At 45.7% G+C, this 16,177-nt stretch overlaps 1 protein-coding gene across 1 annotated transcript in view; it reads right to left on the reverse strand.

Moving 5' to 3' along the window:
- LOC308163369 (uncharacterized protein) overlaps nucleotides 1–16,177 on the reverse strand; it is a 116,996-nt gene that overhangs the window by 8,860 nt on the left and 91,959 nt on the right. Inside the window, exons 4-6 of the mRNA XM_080537558.1 lie at nucleotides 3,605–3,835; nucleotides 2,422–2,483; nucleotides 805–889 (exon numbers count right to left, since the gene is read on the reverse strand). Coding sequence (XP_080393684.1) covers nucleotides 805–889; nucleotides 2,422–2,483; nucleotides 3,605–3,835 — 378 coding nt within the window. The remainder of the gene's footprint in view (nucleotides 1–804; nucleotides 890–2,421; nucleotides 2,484–3,604; nucleotides 3,836–16,177) is intronic.

Below are 16,177 nucleotides of genomic sequence, written 5' to 3' on the forward strand. Positions count from 1 at the left end.
GAGAGAAAGAGAGAAAGAGAGAAAGAGAGAAAGAGAGAAGGGACAAGAAAGTTTCCTGCACAATGAAAATGGCAAACAATAACAACAAGTATATTTAAGGCTTATAAATAAATAAATAAAAATAGTACTTCTGATATTCTATATTTTAAAAGTGTGTGTAAAATGTAGTATGTAATGGTGTACACACCAAACAGTGTCTGTTGCCTCAGCTGCGGTCTACGTAGGTTTCAAAGGTTCAAACTGCCTTTGTAACAGTGGGCTACCTCAACGCTGTAGCAGACAGAGTTATGAAGATGTGTTAAGGGTTAGGGTTAACTAACTACCACAACGTGGTGACAAGAGCTGGGAAGGATGTTTGAAAAGATCCATCTGTATAAATGACTGACAGTGCTGTCAGATCCATCTGTATAAATAAAGTTATTATTATCCATCTGTATAAATAAAGTTATTATTATCCATCTGTATAAATGACTGACAGCGCTGACAGACATTATTGGTGTTCTCCTTCAATGTAACACAACACTCAACTAAACATTTGAGAGAATGGTTTGTGATGGTACAAGGAAACCAAGAGAGAGCGGTATATGGAGAGAGCTGGCATGTACACCAGGAATAATACAAAATATACCATAAAGGACTGAAATTACCATGTGAAAAATATTTTATAATGTGTACAAATGTTAAATTAATAATACAAATAATGTTATCCATATAGCACCAAAATACCCAAATCAACATATTTTAGAAGACTACTGCATCTCCTCAGACTCTATCTACACACACACACACACTACTCTATCTCACCTCCACCACACAACTCTTGTCCAGTTGAATCTCTCCCTTCCTGTCCCGGAGGTCTTCACTGCTGTAGTAGGTCATAGGGCAAGTACTGCGGCATGGTCATGCTGGACCTCCAGAAGGCCTTCGACACAGTAGATCACCACATATTGTTAGATAAACTGAAAGCAATTGGGTTCGATAGAACATCGGTGAGCTGGATGCAATCCTACTTAGAGGGGAGGGAACAGGTGGTTAGTGTGAACGGAACACTGTCCCCCCCCCTCCCAGTGACCTGCGGCGTTCCACAAGGAAGCATATTGGGACCTTTACTGTTCCTAATATATGTGAATGACATGTCATCAGCATGTGATTGCAATTTGTTCCTGTTCGCGGATGACTCGGCTCTGCTGGTCTCTGACAGGGACATATTGCAGGTGGAAAAAGCGCTAAGCACTGAACTGAGTAGAATCTGCATCTGGCTAGCTGACAATAAACTATCAATACACCTAGGTAAAACTGAAACCATCCTATACGGATCCCCATCTAAACTCAGAAAGGCTGAACATTTTAAAATAAAAGTGGGTAACATTAATATCACAAGAAAAGAGGATATTACATACCTGGGCTCCATCTTAGAGGCAAATCTTTCCGGAGATAAAATGGCAGCAAAAGTAATTAAAAAAGTGAACCATAGAACTAGATTCTTGTACAGGATATCCTCACTTGTCAGTAAAAACACACTGAGGACCCTATCAGGAGCTCTCATTCAATGTCACTTCGACTATGCCGTAACATCATGGTACTATAGAACCACAAAGGCCCATAAAACAAGACTCCAGACAGCCCAAAATAAACTGGTTAGGCTTCTGCTAGGCCTCAACCCTAGGACACATCTAACCGCTGCTCATTTTTTGAGCCTTGATTGGCTACGAGTAGTTGACAGAGTGCAGCAGCTTGCACTGGGCCTGGTCTTCAAGATACGCTACACCACAAAGACACCCAAGTACCTGTCAACATACTTCCAAAAAGTGAACAACGTCCACACATACAACACCAGAGGAAGCTCCACGAACCACGTTCAACCGCGTTGCACCACAAACAAGGGGTTAAACTCGTTTGCAAACTATGCAGTAAAAATGTGGAACGCCCTTCCTATAATCTTAAAGGAGTGCAAAACACTGCCCACCTTCAAAACCACTCTCAAAAAATATTTACAGGAGGCTGCAATCCGTAACTGGACCCTCTAAATCAAAAATCAGATTAAAAGACCCGAACTACCCACTGTACATACTTTGTGTTTTGTCCCCCGCCCCCACCTGTGGTGTATGTCCCCACCTGTCCTACCCGCTGTACATACCTGATGTTTTGTTGTATTGTTCTTCCCATGATGGATGTATTTTTATCTTGTAGATAGTAATAGTTATTTGTCTGTATTATCTTGTAGATAGTACTAGTTTTTTTTGTCTGTCTTACATGTAACGATGAATTGAGAATCCAGGACCCCAATTGAAATAAGCCAGTGGCTTTCTTGGGTTTTTATCCTTTTAGTTGACCTTGTATGTAATATGTACTTTCTTGTACCTACTTCTGCAAATCTTCTAATAAAGTTTTCAATCAATCAATCAATCAATAGAGGAGGGCCTCAGGACAAACCAACGCTCTGTCCAGTTCCTGCGTACATGGCCCTTCTTCCACATGTAACCCTGAACCAGAGAGACAGATAGACATACAGAAAGAGGACAAACAGAGAGAGAGGGATAGAGAATGAGAGACAGCAATGAGAGGGAGAGAGTCATAACCATTGGATTCTATTTGTTTCTCTGCTCTTTAATTAGTATTTGGATTATAACATTAAACAGAATATTGCACCATCAAGTAACTTCCAGTACGCAATACTGTTGATCTGGATTCTCAATCATTTGATTGATTCCATCACTCAATCAATTTACAGTCTGCATTTATTTTAGTCCTATTAATAATTGAATATAGGCCCATACCTTAAAATGAAAGCCTGTTTCAGAAGTGTTTTACCTGTAGACTATTGCTGTATTAGATCAAAAATAAACAGTTGTATGGCTTTATGTTACAAAGACAATTGTTAGATAAGCAACAGTTTTATCATTAGGCCTTAATTATTATATTACTGAAGATGTTGTTGTCGCAATGCACTTTGCACTGGTTCAAGCCACACCCACCTGGATAATGATCCAGATAAAGATATGAAGGGTAAACAGCTAACCCACACCACCACTAGTGTGTCCTTGAGTAAGACCTGGGAACACCACCACTAGTGTGTCCTTGAGTAAGACCTGGGAACACCACCACTAGTGTGTCCTTGAGTAAGACCTGGGAACACCACCACTAGTGTGTCCTTGAGTAAGACCTGGGAACACCACTACTAGTGTGTCCTTGAGTAAGACCTGGGAACACCACCACTAGTGTGTCCTTGAGTAAGACCTGGGAACACCACCACTAGTGCGTCCTTGAGTAAGACCTGGGAACACCACTACTAGTGTGTCCTTGAGTAAGACCTGGGAACACCACCACTAGTGTGTCCTTGAGTAAGACCTGGGAACACCACCACTGGTGTGTCCTTGAGTAAGACCTGGGAACACCACCACTGGTGTGTCCTTGAGTAAGACCTGGGAACACCACCACTAGTGTGTCCTTGAGTAAGACCTGGGAACACCACCACTAGTGTGTACTTGAGTAAGGCACTTAGCCCTACGTTACTCCAGGGAGACCGTCCCTGTAACATAATTGGAAGTTGCTTTGGATAAAAGTGTCTGCTAAATGGGGAAAAACATAAACCTTCTCCACTCACCCGCTTGAGGATGTTGTGGTACATCTCCAGAAAGACCTGGTCCAGGGCCAGACTGAAGCCCTCCACACTAACCACCCTCAGCAGCCGCCCAGCGCCCATGTGCTCCAGGAACGCCCACACCGACATGCCCTCCTGCCACACAGAGGCATCCTGGGATAGAAGGTCCTCCAGGGGCTTCCCGTCCCACTCCTGGTTCATCGCCATGGAGATCTTCTTCAGAAGGTACTCCAACTGCGAGTGTTAGAAGATGATCCCAGTGACGAAGAACATGAAGTCACTCAGTCACAATAAACATTCACAGCTTCTCTAGCTGGTGAAAATCAAGTTCGGTAGATGCACATCCATAGCCATTATTAAATAGTCATATAATATAGTATATTTGGAAGTAGTCGGCTAGGTTTGTGATCTAGCAGGCTTTAAGCTGGTTAGAACACCCCTTTCAACATTAAGTGTGTTTACACTATTTTTTAAAATGCAAGCCAATTGATTAGGCAGTGAGGTCTTGCCCCATGCAAAGAATAGTGTTAACCAAACTGGATACAAAACAAAACCACTTTTATTGCCAGTAACGGCTTCCCCAGTTTGACCCTTACAATGTACCATAATTACATTTTTGCTGAGCTCACGCATAGATTGTATTTTTTAACAACAATGGAGAAGGACATGGAGAAGGACATACCAACAGACTCACTCATAAGCGGCATTTAGCCAAGAGGTTTCCAAAGCTACTGTCGGCGTGTGAGAGGATCAGCCTCAGCAAGTCACTGTGCAGATTTGTATATTGATCATTTAATCAGTGGTTATTTCTAGAAGAAGGTGATTTGTAGAGCAATGTCTTGCAAAAAAGAAATTTTCGGTGATTGTGTCTCCATCCACAAAGCGTGCATTGGCCAAGAGTTGAGCCAAGACTCAAGTTGCAAAGCAAACTGCCCACTGCCACGTATCTTCTCCAAAACAACATTTTCGATGTCTGCAGACATGTCATCAATGCGTCTGGCAATCGTCTTAATGAATGAATGAAACAATGTAGGTTATTTTTATCATCTTGGGGTAGGCCTATGGGCATACAATCGTTAGGTTTTTCAGTCACGTATTCACACACCCTCCTGTCAATCACCTGGAAGAGGCCGCTTTGCGGACGGCGATACGCTTTTCTCTGATTGTTACCATTCTTAAGCCGATCTTTTTGGGCTCGTCAACTTCTAACATTACACTCTGTAATATCATATTTCTTGGCTCCTCGACAGTTGTTTGATGCCTCTGCTTCATTGACCACCATGGTCTTAAAATTTGCATCGTAACTCCACCTCTGTTGTCTGTTAACTTGACCAACCACTTGAGCCAATTTTTTCGAGCTGGTCCGAGTGTGTCTCTGCGGTGTCTCTCCGCGGGTGTGTGTGTGAGTGTGTCTCCATCTCTCCAGGCACCGTCACTGGGGTGTGCGTGAGAGGGAGAAACACAGTGGCTCGCGTGGGGAACAGTCTTTTGGCGCCATACGTTGTTGTGAATTAATATTGACGTGTAAAAGTCTAGGCGCGAATATAAGACGATGCAACTTTTTCAGACTTTTTCCGGGGAAAAAACCCCGTCTTATATTCGGGTCAATACGGTAAGTGGAATTTGATAATTTCCCACGGCACATCTGATGATCTCTCACGGGCACACTAGTGTGCCGCGGCACAGTGGTTGAAAAACACTGGGTTAAGGCGATGGACTGCTAATCCATTGTGCTCTGCAATCCCATCCTCGTCGCACAGCCTTTCTGCTTGACAACCCTGTGTAAACAGAGGACATCGCGGTGGTGGAGAAACAATGCAAAGCATGCGGTACATCTTTCGTAGAGCACATTCAAATGGGACATCATCGAATAATTTCTTTGAGCGCGGAAACTTTTTCAATATGGAAGTCACAAGCTAAAAAACCCTGCAGGAGGTCATCTGTATTGAGAAGAAAACATAACAAAACAACTCTGGTGGGACTCAAACCCACAACCTTTGAATTCCTAAAAGGTAGAAGCCTAGAGCTACAATGCGCAACAGAGCCTCGGGCTGGATTTAATGTAAGCCAAACAAGAGAGTATTTGACAGTTGGGAGAGTCTATCAAAATTGGCAAGTCCCTGGGTGGGATCGAACCACCAGCCTTCCGGCTAACAGCCGAACGCGCTAACCAATTGCGCCACAGAGACGGGCTAAAAAAGTTCCAGTTCCAAAAAAACGTTAAAACAATGCCAGCGACAGGAAAGAAGACTAGGAGATGGTGCCGACAAGGCAAGAAAATGCTGCCGCAGATCATCTGTATTGAGAAGAAAACAAAACCAAACGACTCTGGTGGGACTCGAACCCACAACCTTTGAATTCCTACTACAGAGAAGCCTAGAAGCCCAATGCCCTATCCATTGCGCTACAGAGCCTCAGTTTGAACTCAACATAGGCAGCACATCATGCCAAGCCGGACAGGATACACCAAACAAAAGAGGATCTGAAAGAGTCCCTTCTTTATGCCTTTCAGGGTGGACACTTCTCCCAACCTAAAGCTCAGTTGCAGGGGAGGGGCATGGTTTATTCAGACGGCTCGTTGGTCTAGGGCAGTGGTTCTCAACCTTTTTTGGGCCAGCGCCCCCCTGTCCATTATCCAGGTCTCTTACCGCCCCCCATCAAAAAAAAGTAGGCTTATTTTCTTCCCTGAATATTAATGCTGACTAATATTCTGTGTTATATCACAGAACAACAATAACACAGCAGCGATTTCACACATGTCCGGTGCAGAACAAACAGTAGGCTACAAAACTGTATAATTACAACTAACATTGTTTGTTTTAAGTGTGCTGGTGTTGCATTTCGCCAAATTGCTGTTTTATGATGCTAATATTTATTCATTTTTGATTGGACTTTGGGGGGGGGGGGGGTGTCACAATATGGCGGCAAACGCTAGGGGGCTATTATTTAAATACTTTATTTAGTATTGTATGGTATTATTTTCATAAACTGACCACTTAGTTCGAATTTCTCATATCAAAACATAACAAAACATAACAAAGTTCCAAAGTTCAGAGCTCTGCGCCCTGGGAGCGCTCAGAGATGGGCGCTCTGACTGAAAACACGGTTTTGTCCGAGCGAACTGACCGTTCGTGCATTTACGAACGTACCCGTAATAACACTGCTGACAGCTGATCAATCGCAAGCAGAGTAGTGGTTTCCTATAGCAACAAAAGACGCTGACAGCTGTTCGGAGTGCTTATGTGTTCGTTTCCAGGACATCAGAGGAGCAACACAAAAAGCGATCGTATATTTTAGTTTGTAAACGTTAAGACGAACACATCGCAATGCTAACCTCAGAATGGCACTAGGGATAACATCCACAACAACACTTAACAGTAATACATTTATGTAATATACTGTAATGAACCTGCGAGGGGAAGGGACATTGGTAGCTGATTTCTCCAGGTTAGATTATTGGTAGGCGACAGAGAGCTTTCAGGACTGGTTTATTACAATACGATCGCTTTTTTGAGATAGGTTGTTCCTGCTGTGATGTTCTGGTATGGTGGTATGGTATAAGGCAGGGGTGCCCACACTTTTTTGAACCAAGATCTACTGTTCAAGTAGCCAGTCTGCCAAGATCTACCAGTCTAGTTTAAACATCGCAAACGTACATGCACATACTACAAACACACACACACACACACACACACACACACACACAGTTCCCAGCCTGCATAGTACAATACACTTTCTCTCTCTCTGTCACACAGCCACACAGGAGAAGACCATCACAAACCCTCCCTCTTTGCTATTCTCACTCTCTCCCCCCCCCCCCTCTCTCTCTCTCTCTCTCTCTCTCTCTCTCTCTCTCTCTCTCTCTTACACACACACACACACACACACACACACACACACACACACACACACACACACACTCACTTTCTCTCACTCACACACTGACAGCCAGTCTGCAGTACCATAGCCAACTACTGATCCAACAAACAGAAAAGTTAACCAGATACAAAACAGGTAGTTCCCTAGTTTGAAAGGAGGAAATAAATGCATTTCTCTACCTTAGTGGGAGACCTGGCACTGGGAGGAGGCAGATAGTTTCTAGTAGTCAGGGCTGTAGGAGCTGGTTGCAAGGTGTAGGCAGGCTGCAAGGTGTCATCAGCCACTGTGGATCTGTCATCGAAAAGGCAATCTGCAGCCTCGAGAAACGCTTTTTTCACAATTTCGCCGTCTTTGTTTTCTTCTTGTGTTTAACAAGAACGTGACTGACGCGATAAGAAGCTATCGTTGCAGCCGTACGTTTTCACTCTTTTGCCACATTTCCCTTCTTCGAAAAAGCCATCGTAGATCTGCAGATCAGACAGACGCATTTCCAATATCACATTGTGTAAAAAAAGTCCTCCTCCCATTCTGGATGGAAGTTGTACGTTATTGGTTTCTTACAGCTTCCCCACTCATTTGTATAGCCTTTCTTTAGTATTATATAGTAAATAGTAGAAATTGGAAGGCTAACTAGTTAATTAGTCTCACCGGTATTTAGTATTTTGTAGTTGGCGCTGTTGACTGCGCATGCGTGGTGAACCGTGTGTTAGGTGAAAAGATCAGATCGCAGACTGGCTTACCTGTACGTCAATCAAGTGGCAAAAGCCATAGTGAGGATGGATGATAGGCGAACTTTTTTTTTTTTTCTCCTTTTGGGTTTTGTTCAGTGCCATGCGATCTACCCATACTACCTTTGAAAAGACGGTTTGTCCGAGCGAACTGACGAACGTACCCGTAATAACACCGCTGACAGCTGTTTTTCATGAGAAAAATACTTTATGCGTCACCGCCCCCCAAGAACACCTCAACGCCCCCCCTTTTAAAATATCTGTTCCAGCGCCCCCCGATGTTGTCTGAACGCCCCCGTTGAGAAGCGATGGTCTAGGGTATGATTCTTGCTTAGGGTGCGAGAGGTCCCGGGTTCAAATCCCGGACAAGCCCTTTGACTAAACGTTTCACCAGCTGGGACCACCAAATGGAAGTGCTTTGGCTCAATTCTTCAACAGATCTTGCTTCATGTCACTCATGCAAAATTCCATGGTCAAGGGCTTTAAGGATCCGACCGGAAGCGCTACCTCTTCAACATGAGTGCATGACGAGGTGGCCGAGTGGTTAAGGCGATGGACTGCTAATCCATTGTGCTCTGCAATCCCATCCTCGTCGCACAGCCTTTCTGCTTGACAACCCTGTGTAAACAGAGGACATCGCGGTGGTGGAGAAACAATGCAAAGCATGCGGTACATCTTTCGTAGAGCACATTCAAATGGGACATCATCGAACAACTTCTTTGAGCGCGGAAACTTTTTCAATATGGAAGCCACAGGCTAAAAAACCCTGCAGGAGGTCATCTGTATTGAGAAGAAAACATAACCAAACAACTCTGGTGGGACTCAAACCCACAACCTTTGAATTCCTAAAAGGTAGAAGCCTAGAGCTACAATGCGCAACAGAGCCTCGGGCTGGATTTAATGTAAGCCAAACAAGAGAGTATTTGACAGTTGGGAGAGTCTATCAAAATCTGCAAGTCCCTGGGTGGGATCGAACCACCAGCCTTCCGGTTAACAGCCGGGAGAGCATGATTGTTGAATGACTGTATATGTATGTATAGTAGTATGTCTGTTTTACAGTTACTCTGATAACTTGCGATGTCAACACACTGCAAAAAGTAAATCTCAGTAAGATTAAATATCTTAAATCAAGGCAATATACGCTTGTTTCTTGTCTGACTGCACAAGTTTAAGAAAACAAGCAAAAAGGCATGTGAAATGTTCCTGTTCTGTTGGCAGATAATTTTGCTTATTTTAAGTAATATTTCCCCCATTTTATTGCTTTTTCTCTTGTTTTTGAGAGCTGACTTTTTGCAGTGCAGGTTGGGTAAGGGAGACTGTCTTTGTAATCTCTAATTGTAAGTCGCTTTGGATAAAAGTGTCTGCTAAATGGTTAACATGTCAATGTAAATGGGACAAGCAACAACATGGACTTTGAGACTGACAGTGACTCATACTTGACCTCAGCAGCTCAGCACACATTGGGCCCTATTATGCACTTCATCAATAAGACAAGGCGGTAGATCTAAACTTAAGACGTGGAGGCGTGGTCAAGGCCACTTTGCTATTATGCGTGCTGCAGTGGGCGCCTAAAAGCCGGCGCTAAGCAAAGAAATTAGTCATGGGTGTGTTTTGGGCGTCTTCTCAATCAACCCAATCAGCGTGCCAGGTGCCATTCCCTTTAAGAACCGGCTGCGTTGAGTCATTAGCGCTATGCTATTATGGAAGTCCTGAGAAGGAGGTCAGCGCGCTTCTCTGCCTCTCCCTTCTGAAATAAAGCATTTATACTGTGACCGTAATTGACGTCTTGCCGTGGAGCCACGTGCGTGTTCATGTGTGCCCACATGCATGCGCAAACCGCGGAGGCGCGCTCGTGTTTCAAAACGTGCATGAAGTCTAAACTTAAGAACTTTTCAAACCACTTCTTAGCGATAGGAGCAAAGTCAGATCGCATAATAGCAGGGGCGCCTAGTGCACTTCATTAACATATGAACACTCCCACAATGAGCAATATATGCACGGGAGTTTTACGTCTTATGTGTGGGCGCCTATCGACACCTGCATAATAGCAGTAGCGCGTATGAAGCGCATAATAAGGGTGGGGGTAGGTCTTAACCTGGCGGTGCGTCTTAATTAACACTTAAGACGGCAAGTTAAGAAGTGCATAATAGGGCCCAATATGTCTCTATGTGTGTGTATCAGTGGAGGCTGGTGGGGTAGAAATCGGAGGCCGTACTGATTGTAATGCACGGAATGGAATGAGGAACGGTATAAAACACATGTTCGATATGACTCCACATTCCATTCCATTCATTATAAAGAGTCCTTCCTCTGATCTCTACCTCCACCAGCCTCCCCTGGTGTGGAGGCTATCATAGCCACTGTGTTTGCATCCCAGCCAGCACGCCCATGTGGGTCCCATATGGTTTCAAGGTGGGCTAACCCATATGGGCCTCATGTCGGCAATGTTAGCGGGATCCACTTGGGTCCCAACTGGGATGCCCATGTGGGCTTTAGGTGGGTTCTACCTGGGCCCTAGGTGGGCCCCAACTAGGCATGTCTATATGGGACCGAGGTGGGTCCTAACTGGGATGCCCATGTGGCCTTTAGGTGGGTTCTACCTGGGCCCTAGGTGGGCCCCAACTAGGCATGTCTATATGGGACCGAGGTGGGTCCTAACTGGGATGCCCATGTGGGCTTTAGGTGGGTTCTACCTGGGCCCTAGGTGGGCCCCAACCAGGCAAGTCTATATGGGACCGAGGTGGGTCCTAACTGGGTTTGGTTGTGCAATGGTTCCTTTGATTTCCAATGTGGGTCCTAATAAGATTTAAATATAAATAAATAGATTAGATAGATATAAATAGATTAAGCAGTATTTGACATGAACCGTGTTAATTCTTGTAAACACACCTAAAATAAAAATTGGGTATAACATTTTACACGTCTTAAGTTTTACCAGGATGAAAATAGACAATATATATTTTGACAAATTTATTAAAAACAATATTACAACAAGATAATAAAAATACAATGAAAATAACAATGCAGCAGTGTAAAGGTGCAGGAAAAGGCACACATCAAATGTACAGGTGTACATACAGTATATACATACAAATTGTACACTTAAAATAAAAAAATATTCCCACAATTCTCCACAGAGACTAATAACAGAACAAAATATAAGAATAAAAATGGGCGCTCTGGTGGCACAGTGGTAAAGTCTCTGCGTCCTCACTGGCAGGTGAGTCAGTAGGATACAACAGCAGTGACAACACACAAAAAAAGATAGCAGCAGTGTAAATGTGCAGCAGTGTAAATGTGCAGGAAGAGAAGGCACACACATCAAATGTGCAGGTGTACATACAGTATATACATACAAAATCGTACACTTAAAGGGCAAAAAAATATTCCCACAATCCTCCACAGAGACTAATAACAGAACAAAATATAAGAATAAAAATGGTCCAAAAAAAAAATATAGTGTGCATCAAAATCTTTCATTGTCCATGAAACAGGCCAAGGGATTCTGAGTCCAAGCAGTGCAATAAAAATGGTCCAAAAAATAAAAATAGTGTGCATCAAAATCTTCCATTGTCCATGTAACTGGGCCGAGGGATTCTGAGTCCAAGATAGATAGATAGATAGATAGATACTTTATTAATCCCCGTGGGGAAATTGAGGGTCTCTCACTACAGCTCCAGCAACGAAACAACAATGACAACGCAACAACACAACAACAGCAACAACAACAACAACACAGGCATGGTACAGCACGAAGCACAGGGCAAAGCCTTAGTACACGGCAGACAAGACAGGAACAGACACGGTCATACACTCAGTGACTCAGTTCAGTTCAGTTCAGTTCAATGCAGTTTAGTTCGGTTCCTAAGTATTCCTGTGTTCAGGATACGGCAATTAACTCAGTGACTTAGTTCAGTTCAGACACGTCCATACACTCAGTACACTCAGTGACTCAGTTCGGTTCGTTAGGTTCAGTTCAGTTCTGTTCAGTACAGTACAGTTGAGTTGCAGTTACAGTAGTGTTCCTGAAGTGTTCGTATGTTCAGGTCACGGCCGTTCACTCAGTGACTCAGTTCAGTTTGGTACAGTTCCAGTTCGGTGGGGGTGTGGCAGGGTAGGGGGGGGGGGCGCAGGTGGGTGGTTGGTGGTGGTGATGGTGGGGGTAGTGGTGGAGTCACCACCCGCCACCCTGCCCCAAGCCTGCAACCTGCAACCTGCTGCCCACCGAGCAGTTGTACAGTTTAATGGCTGATGGGACAAAGGAGTTATTGATCCGCTTCGTACCTGCTGGCAGTGCGATGAGCCACCAGCTGTGGCTGCTCTTCCGCCCCGCGAGGATGGGGTGGTGTGGTGTGGTGTGGTGTGTCCAAGCAGTGCAATAAAAAAAAAATCTTGGGCCCTCTGTGCGTGTCTCTTCAGCCTTTCGGTTTTAATCCCCAGTGACAGAACCAACCACAGGGCAGCATTGTAGAGAAAGAGAGACAGAGACTTTGCCTACTGGGTTGGTGCATCATCCAGTTGTAGAAGCTGTGTCTGAGGTCTAACTCTTTTTCCACCTCTATCGCGAGCTCCAGTGAACCACTTGGAGAGAGCCTTTTCTGCATCCTTGTGGTTGGTTTCTTGAGTGAGGGCATTTTTCTTTAGTCCCCCTAATAGAAATGACAAGAGGCCAACTGTTAGAAATTATAGCATTATGTAACTTTCTTGAGTTACATCAGTTTAAATGTTTTGAAGATTTGTTGTGCCCCGTTTCCATTGCTGTATATACTGTCTTTGCTGTGGCATACCTTCTATTGGTATACATCAAATGTGTTGCCAAATTAAAAATGTAAAAGTTAGACTGAGCAATTCAACACTCAAACTTACCATATATGACATCATAAAGGCGCATTTATCTGAACTTCCTCTTGCTGTGACGTCCATGAAGGTTGAACTGGACTGCCAGATCATTTGAGAGAGGTACGGCATCATTCTTCTGGTAGCATCATCCAGTGAAGTACCTCCGATATCTCCAACCATGGCAACCTGAGTGTATGGGGGGGAAAAGTCACAGGAAGGAAAAGTTGTAAGTGAACAGCAAGATATACATTTCAAGCAGTCATTCTATCTTTAAACACACTTATGTCCCCATTCTACCAGTTTTCAGTGGGACGTCTGCTCCTGCAGGTGGTTCCAGCTACGACACAGCCTTGCCCCATTTCCCCCGACTCACATGTACAAACACAATACAAGCAAATTTGCAAACCGATTTTCAATGTCCTCCGCGCGGCTAGCGAGAGCTTCATTCTCGGAGCTAAGTCGTTCACAGGTCTTTTCCAGGGCTATAGTCGTGTCACTGTATCCGTTGAGCGCCCTTTCTAATTCAGCAATGCGTTTACCATGGTCAAGGGTGGTTGATTGCACAGCATCTAAAGACTCCTTGAGTGGAGAGAGGGCGCTTTCGATCAATCCCTTAATCATGTCCTTCATGTCTGTGACTAGCATTAAGCGGAGATTTTGTGGGTCAGTAGGCAGGTTCGCTGAGGCTTCGGCCGCCATATTAGCTACTTCGCTAGCGTCTTCTGTTAGCTGTTGAGGTGTAGATGGTCGTGTGCCCCTTTTGGTGGGTTTGTTGGGCATATCCTCGAGACAAGTTGTACAACTGAACTTTTTCTAATTGTTTTTCTTAAAAATATGTTTAAGGGATCACGATAGTTGAGATTTAAAATAGTAAATACTGGGAGCCACCCTCCACGCGTCTACCTCCTTTCACATCGTAACCGGAAGCCATCCTATAGGCTGAATAACAGTTCTTTGTCTCTGAAAACTATATAAACTCATGTATGTGGACTTTATACTTTGAAGACTGTACTACTACTACGCTAGTTATAGTGCACACTTCAGCCTAGTTATAGTGCACACTTCAGCCTTGTTATAGTGCTCACAGAGGCCTAGTTAGAGTGCACACTTCAGCCTAGTTAGAGTGCACACTTCAGCCTAGTTATAGTGCTCACTTCAGCCTAGTTATAGTGCTCACTTCAGCCTAGTTAGAGTGCACACTTCAGCCTAGTTAGAGTGCACACTTCAGCCTAGTTATAGTGCTCACTTCATGAGACTTTCTACTGTGGGTACACATCAGTCTAACTCCCTTATCCTGTATACTTTTGGCTTTCAATAGTCAGTATTTTCCCCTCCCTTTATTCAAATACTGCCCAGGTCATCCTGACCTTCTGTTCATGAGATTGAGATTGAGATTGAGAGATAACGTTTATTGTCACTATGCATTACACATATAGGAATTTGCTTCGTCACCACAGCAAGTGCGTTTATACTTTTTTCACATATCAAAAAACAGGACAACACAACAACAACACAGGACAGACAACAGTGCATTGTATAGTGCGGTATAAAGTAAAGTGCAGTGCAGAGTTTTTTTCAGTGAGTCCAGTTCAGTCCTGGGCAGACTTGGGGGCGGGGGGGGGGGGGAAGCCAGAGTCATTTAACAGCCTGGCGGCTGAGGGGTAGAAGCTGAGCCTGTGGCGGGCCTTAAGTGCCTTAGGCAGCCGCAACCTTCTTCCAGAGGGAAGCAGGGTGAGGAGGCCGTGGCCGGGGTGGAAGGGGTCAGCCATGATCTTCCTTGCCCTCCTCAGGGCCCTGGTGTCATGCAGGGAGTTGAGGGAGGGCAAGGGACAGCCGATCACCCTCTCTGCTGAACGTCGCACCCGCTGCAACTTGGCCTTGTCCTTGGTCGTTGCAGCAGGGAACCAGGTGATGATGGAGTGGGTGAGGATGGATTCTATGATGGCCGTGTAGAACTGGACCATCATGGACCTCGGCAGCCTGAGTTTCCTCAGCTGCCGGAGGAAGAACATCCTCTTCTGGGCCTTCTTTGTGAGGACCTCGGTGTTCTGCTCCCACTTTAGGTCCCGGGAGATGGTCATGCCTAGAAAGCGGCATGACTCCACGGAGGCCACCGGGGTACCTCCCAGCGTGATGGGAGGGGGCAGGGCTGCTTTCCTTCGGAAGTCCACCACCATCTCCACTGTTTTTAGAGCATTTAGCTCCAGATTGTTTAAGCTGCACCATCTCTGCAGCCCCTCGATCTCACCCCTGTAGGCAGATTCGTCCCCCCCGGAGATGAGGCCCACCAGGGTGGTGTCGTCTGCAAACTTCAGGAGCTTGACCGAGGGGTGGCGGGAGACACAGCTGTTGGTGTAGAGGGAGAATAGTGCTGGAGACAGGACGCAGCCCTGCGGGGAGCCCGTGCTGGTGGTCCTGGAGCTGGAAATGCTCTTCCCCAGCTTCACCCGCTGAGACCTGTCAGTCAGGAAGTCCGTGATCCACCTGCAGGTGGAGACCGGCACCTGCAGCAGGGATAGCTGGTGCTCCAGGATGTGTGGGAGGATCGTGTTGAAGGCCGAGCTGAAGTCCACGAACAGGATCCTGGCGTAGTTGCCTGCAGTGTCTAGGTGTTCTAGTACGTAGTGCAGAGCCATGTTCACGGCGTCCTCCGTGGATCTATTGGCTCTGTACGCGAACTGCAGGGGGTCCAGCACAGGATCCGTGATGAGCTTCAGGTAGGCCAGGACAAGGCGCTCCAGGACCTTCATGACGACGGAGGTCAGAGCGACGGGTCTGTAGTCGTTGAGGCCTGTGACCTTGGCCTTCTTGGGGACGGGGATGATGGTTGATGCCTTGAAGCACGCTGGGACGTGACACAGCTCCAGCGAGGCGTTGAAGATGTTGGTGAACACCGGGGCCAGCTGGTCGGCGCAGTGCTTCAAGACAGAGGGAGAGACGGAATCCGGACCAGCTGCCTTCCGGGGATTCTGCCTCTTAAACAGTCTGTTTACCTCTCGCACTGTGACAGAGAGAGGGGGTGGGGAAAGGGGGGTGGGGGTGGGCGGGGCGGGTGAGGAGGGGGGAGGGAGGGGGGGGGGAGGGGGGAGGGTGGGGGTAGCAGGAGGGACATTGGCCCCCCTGGGGGACG

Source organism: Nansenia antarctica (assembly GCF_963989245.1).
Source record: "Nansenia antarctica genome assembly, chromosome: 8".
In the NCBI taxonomy this organism is placed as follows: domain Eukaryota; kingdom Metazoa; phylum Chordata; class Actinopteri; order Argentiniformes; family Microstomatidae; genus Nansenia; species Nansenia antarctica.